Here is a 5,452-nt window from a genome sequence, read left to right as displayed (position 1 = left end):
TGCGTGCAGGCTTCCCGTGGAGTACAGAGTGTAACTTCCCCATTTAGGAGTCTGCACAAAGTGTGACTTACTGAAAGAGCAAACATAAACATAAAGAGCAAAAGATAAAGTAATAAAATAATAATAATAAAAACGCCAAAATCCTGAAATCTTTTGACATTCCCACCTGTTGTTTGATCTTTCCTTCTATATATGTACATAGCAACCACTAACAGTGCATCAGTCTATGGCCACTTGTAGACATTTTTAGCCAAGACATCATAAAATAGCGGGTCTTGTGAGTATGTTATATCCAAGCGTTTATCTCATTATCATCTTCATCATTCTGTGATAGGGTGATGTAAGCATGAATTGAAGCAGTTACTGTTTTTGATACCATGTTCTTCAAACAAGGTATGACACATGAAGTGAACAGACACAACAACAGCAGAAGAATACCAACAAAAACAAGTCCTTTAATCAGCAGGGACTTCCAAGAGCCGCTTAAAAGCCACGTAAGCCAGTCTTCTGTTTTTGCGGCATAGTCTCGTTGTTGTGTATCCCGGAGTTGTCTGAGTGTTTCCAGAGCATTAGTCATGTTCGGTGAGTGTACATTATCCGGAATGTACGTGCAACATGTGTTGTTAAAAAGGATACATAGTCCACCTTTCTCGGCGAGAATCATGTCCAATGCTACCCTGTGTTGCATTACTGCAATGCGCAGGGCGTCAATTTCCTGATCCTGTTCCTCGTCGATTTTACATGAAGCATTCAGAAAAAGTCCAAAGCGGTAGTTCAGAGTCTCTATCCTTAAAGCGTGTTTTCCTACCCCCACCCATGGGAAGAGTGCGTGAATAACTTTCTGTCTGTCAGTCCAAAGTTTGAATTCCTCTGGGACATCGGAACCCCACACAGAATCATGCTGCTTGAGGTTCGGGGTGCGTCGTCTTTTCCTTGCTGTTGATGTTGAAGACGTGGCGTCCATGGTTATCTTGAAAGTGTGGTCAGATATGAAAATGGGAGCGCACTGACCTGTCCAATTCCCAGGAAGGATAAAATAGGCCTGTAGGCCACAGATCCAGGCCATCCCTTGCACCCAGAAGGTGCCATTTGAGATGTCGTTGCTTTTCACGGGCCCTCCAGGAGCGTGTGTCTGTACTGCTTTGCAGTTGGTGGTGTTTCCCATTGGTGTGGATCCGTTCTCTTGGCGGTAGCAAAGGCTGTGGCTCAGATTCCCATTGTTTTCAAGAAAGACTGGGAATGAATTAGCCTTACTTCTGTGCTTCACTTTTAGGTCAACCCAGAACCATTCGTCACATGTGCCATTTCGCAGTCCTATCTGGAGAGGTTCCTCATGGTTGACCACGATTCCTTGGAATTGATACCCAAGGCTGGCGTAGCTCGCGGCACACTTCGCTTGAATTATGTCCATTCCCTTCGCATACAGGGTGGCGTATTGTGTCGTTGGGGGCATGTAGGAGCAAACATAGCAGTCTTTTCTGGGTGTGCTGTCATGTATATATCGATACCATGCGTTGTTCATCCATGGATGAATGTGGTCTTGTGTCATATCACGGAGATGTGAGTTGTCATGCGTCCATCTTGTCTGCAGGTGGTGTTGTTCATCTTTTTCCTTTCGGGTGAGTGTTAATAAACTCACCAGGAGTGCAACAGCAGCCACTAGGAGGACGAGTGTCTTCATGATGACCAGACACACCTGTGACCCCTGATGAGTAGACTACTGGCAAGAAGAAGAAGGCGGGGTATACCCGATCAGCCCTCCCTCCACCAGTAGATCACCAGGAGTTAGGGGTGTCGGCGTCTAAACGTTTAGGTTGTCACTCACTTTTTTGCAGTGGCTTTGATGGATCCAAGATGGTCTTTCTGCTATTTTGCAGGCAGTAGGTGTGGTGAGTAGCACTTGATAAGGACCTTCCCACCTTGGTGAACTCCAATTTTTCCTTTGGAGTACTTTGATCAGGATCCAATCACCTGGTTTCAACCTGCAAGACACTGGAGAGACGTCACTTGGCAGTTGGTTGTTTAGAACAATCTCTTTATTTTCAAGTAACTTAGTCATCCACTCGGCTAGTGTAGTTTCTCTTATTGACTTATCTATAGGCTCACTTGTAATTGGCAGTGGAAATGGTCTGCCGTGAATGATTTCAAAAGGTGTGAGTTTCTGAGAACTTTGTGTCAGTCTCATCCACATTTTCACTAGGCCTATACATTCAGGCCATGGTCTCCCTGTTTCTTCCATGCACTTTCTCAGTCTCTGTTTTATTGTGCCGTTAGTTCTTTCCACGAGTCCGGCACTTTGAGGGTGGTAAGCACAGTGGTGTTTGATGCTAAATCCTAGTGCTTCAGAGACCTTACTGATTACTTCATTAACAAAATGTGTCCCATTGTCTGATCTTATCAGAGTGGGGATGCCATATGTTGGAATGAAGTGATTGCATAAACATTTTGCAACTGAGATGGCGTCCGCTTTTTTTACTGGATAGATCTCTGGCCATTTTGAGAATACATCTATGATCACTAGAGCGTATTTTGAGCCTTGGCATTCATTTAGCTCAATAAAATCCATGTGGATTGTATGAAAAGGATGAGGTGGTGTGGGAAAATTACCTCTTCTCGGTCTGAGGTTTCCCTGTGCATTATGTTTTTGGCAAATCATGCATGTTCTGACAAATACTTTTGCTGAAGTTTCGAAATCTTGGGTGTAGAAATGTTTAGAGAGTATATCTACCATTCCTCCCGTCGACACGTGAGTAGACCCGTGTGTCACTAATGCTGCTGTTTTGTGTAAGGATTTTGGTAGCACTGGTTTGCCATTACAAGTCATCAAATCATTCTCCAGGCGAGCTCCACATTTTAACCACCTCTTTTGTTCTCTAGTTGGTGCAGCTTTCTGTTCATTTTTAAGTACATCAAGTGGTATTTGCATTGAGGAGTCAGACATTAGTGTGTCTATAGGTTGTTGTGCTGCTGCTTTTGCTGCTTGATCTGCAAAGTTATTTCCTCTAGTGACCTCTGAGTTGTCTTTCTGGTGTGCGGCACACTTACATAATGCTAACCGTCTCGGCAATCTTATCACTTCCAACAGTGCCTTCAAAAGATTCCCATGCTGCACTGGGTTGCCAGTGGAGGTAACCATCCCCCTATTCTGCCAGATTTTTGCAAAATGATGCACAGCAGCAAAGACATACTGGCTGTCAGTGTAAATATTTATGTCTCTGTCTTCATGCAGTTGACAGGCACGTATGACGGCCGTGAGTTCTGCACTCTGTGCAGAGTATGAGGAAGTTAGTGCTTTCGCTTCTAAAACTGTGTCAACTGTGGTTACCGCATAACCTACACAGTTCCGCCCAAGGCTATTTTTGGACGCTGAACCGTCTACAAAGATATTAATGAAACCAGCCTGTGGGGTGCTGTGAAGGTCAGCGCGTGGCTTTGTTTCCTCATTTAGCGTCTCTATACAGCAGTGTGCGTCACCATCTCGCGAAGTTGGGAGAAGTGTGCTGGGGTTTAATCGTCCACACTTCTCAATCCTGATGTGTGACTGTGAAAGCAGAATGCCTACATAAGAGAGTTGTCGGGCATGTGTGAGGTAAGATAAGTTTGCTTGCAACAAGATGGAGGTTACAGCGTGTGGGACCTTGATAATTAATGTGTGTCCAAGAATGATATCAGCAGACTTCTTAACTGCCTCTGCTGCAGCTGCACAGGCCTGCACGCACGTGGGCAAACCTGATGCAACTGAGTCTAATTTGCATGAATAAAACGCAAGTGGACGTTGTTTTTCCCCGAAGGCCTGCGTCAACACAGCCTTCATGTAGCCTGCACCTCCGTCTACATGCAAACAGAAAGGTTTGTCATAATCTGGCAATGCTAAAACTGTATGAGATTGGAGTGCAAGTTTTAGATTACTGAACGCTTCTTCTGCTTCTGGTGTCCATTCTATTTTATCTTTCAGTGCTAGATTTTTACCATAAATCAGGTTCTGCAAAGGCTGAGCCAACAAAGCGTAGTCAGGTATCCAACTTCTACAATAATTGCAGACCCCTAAGAAGCTCATCATCTGTTGTTTCGTGTGTGGTTTTGGAGCGTTTTGTACTGCTAGTTTTCTGCTGCCTAACAGTGTCTTCCCTTCCCCAGTGAGTGAGTGCCCGAGGTATGTGACCTTTTGGCTCCACAGTTGTAGTTTGTGCTGTGAGACCTTATGGCCCTGCTCAGCTAGATGGTGTAACACTGTCATTGTGTTTGCTTTACAGTCTGCTAGTGTGTTCCCCGTGATGAGTATATCATCTACATACAGGAGAAACTGTCCCGGGGCGGGGAGTGTGCACAGTGACATGGACCTCTTTAGAGCCTCTGCGTACAGAGTGGGGCTGTTCTGGAAGCCCTGAGGTAACCTCGTATATGTGTACTTTTGACCCTCAAAAGTGAACCCGAACAGATGCTGCGAGTCAGGGTGCAGTGGTACAGAAAAGAATGCATTAGATAGATCTATAACTGAAAACCACTGTTCCTTGGGGGTCACTTGATTCAGAATTGTATGTGGATTTGCTACCACAGGTGGGATTTGTGCTGTTACTTCATTTATTGCCCTGAGGTCATGTACTAGACGGTATTTTCCCGTATTTGCTTTTTTTACTGGGAAAATGGGCGTGTTACAGGTTATCTCAGTTGTTTTTCTCAAAATGCCTGCCTTTTCCATGTCTGCAATTACTGGTTTTATTCCTGCTTTGGCCTCTGTTGTGAGGGGATACTGTGGTTTTATTGGCCTGTAAGTTGTGGTGGTTTTTACTACAACAGGATCTGCTCCTTTAATTAGTCCTACGTCTGTTGGTCCTGTAGACCACAGCTTAGCAGGTAGTTCCTCTAGTTCTGGATGAGAACTAGAGGAAAAGAGTGTGTATCAGCCCTCACTAACTTCATGCATGTGTGCATCTGCGCAGTCAGTCATATGGGTTGCTGGCTGTGTCGTGCGTACCCACCCTAATGTGTACCTCATACATCCTGTTCTACGGCCCTGAAGCCACCCTTCATCTGTTTCTTCAGTTTTCTCATATCTGTCCCTTTCCACCTGAGTGAGGATGTGGCTTAAGTCTTTCCAGTCCGTGTCGTCATTGCGTGCTACTGACACATGTGGTTTTGGCATCCTGTTTAGCTCTCGTACCTTTCCTGGCTGTATTACAGAGCACACTGCGTTACCGCTTTGGGTGACATAGAGGTGTTGCAGTGTGAGTTTCTGTGGTCCTAGTTTGTGCACTTGTTGGTCATATATGGGGTCATGACCTGGGCTTTGTTTGAACCTTAAGGTGTTGTGGTACTCAGCAAAGTCTAGCTTTCTTGAATGGGTTGGCAAGTAGCGATTTGCTATACGCTGCAAGGGTTCTAATGGAGGCAGGTCTAGTGTCCAATAATAGTAGGGTTCTCCCTGTCCCTTACACACATTGAACTGACGGGC

The 5,452-nt window shown here is 45.1% G+C and overlaps 1 protein-coding gene across 1 annotated transcript; it reads right to left on the bottom strand.

Moving 5' to 3' along the window:
- Positions 1-270: 270 nt before the first annotated feature.
- Positions 271-1,557, bottom strand: LOC112842381 (uncharacterized). Its single transcript, XM_025898757.1, has 2 exons — positions 860-1,557; positions 271-316 (listed from the first exon to the last, which is right to left on the bottom strand). The coding sequence occupies exons 1-2, from the start codon at positions 1,547-1,549 to the stop codon at positions 287-289; spliced, it is 720 nt and encodes a 239-aa protein (XP_025754542.1). The 5' UTR covers positions 1,550-1,557; the 3' UTR covers positions 271-286.
- Between the last annotated feature and the right edge of the window lie 3,895 nt (positions 1,558-5,452).

This window comes from Oreochromis niloticus, linkage group LG15, assembly GCF_001858045.2.
Source record: "Oreochromis niloticus isolate F11D_XX linkage group LG15, O_niloticus_UMD_NMBU, whole genome shotgun sequence".
NCBI lineage: Eukaryota > Metazoa > Chordata > Actinopteri > Cichliformes > Cichlidae > Oreochromis > Oreochromis niloticus.
This window is presented reverse-complemented; position numbering and strand designations above follow the sequence as displayed.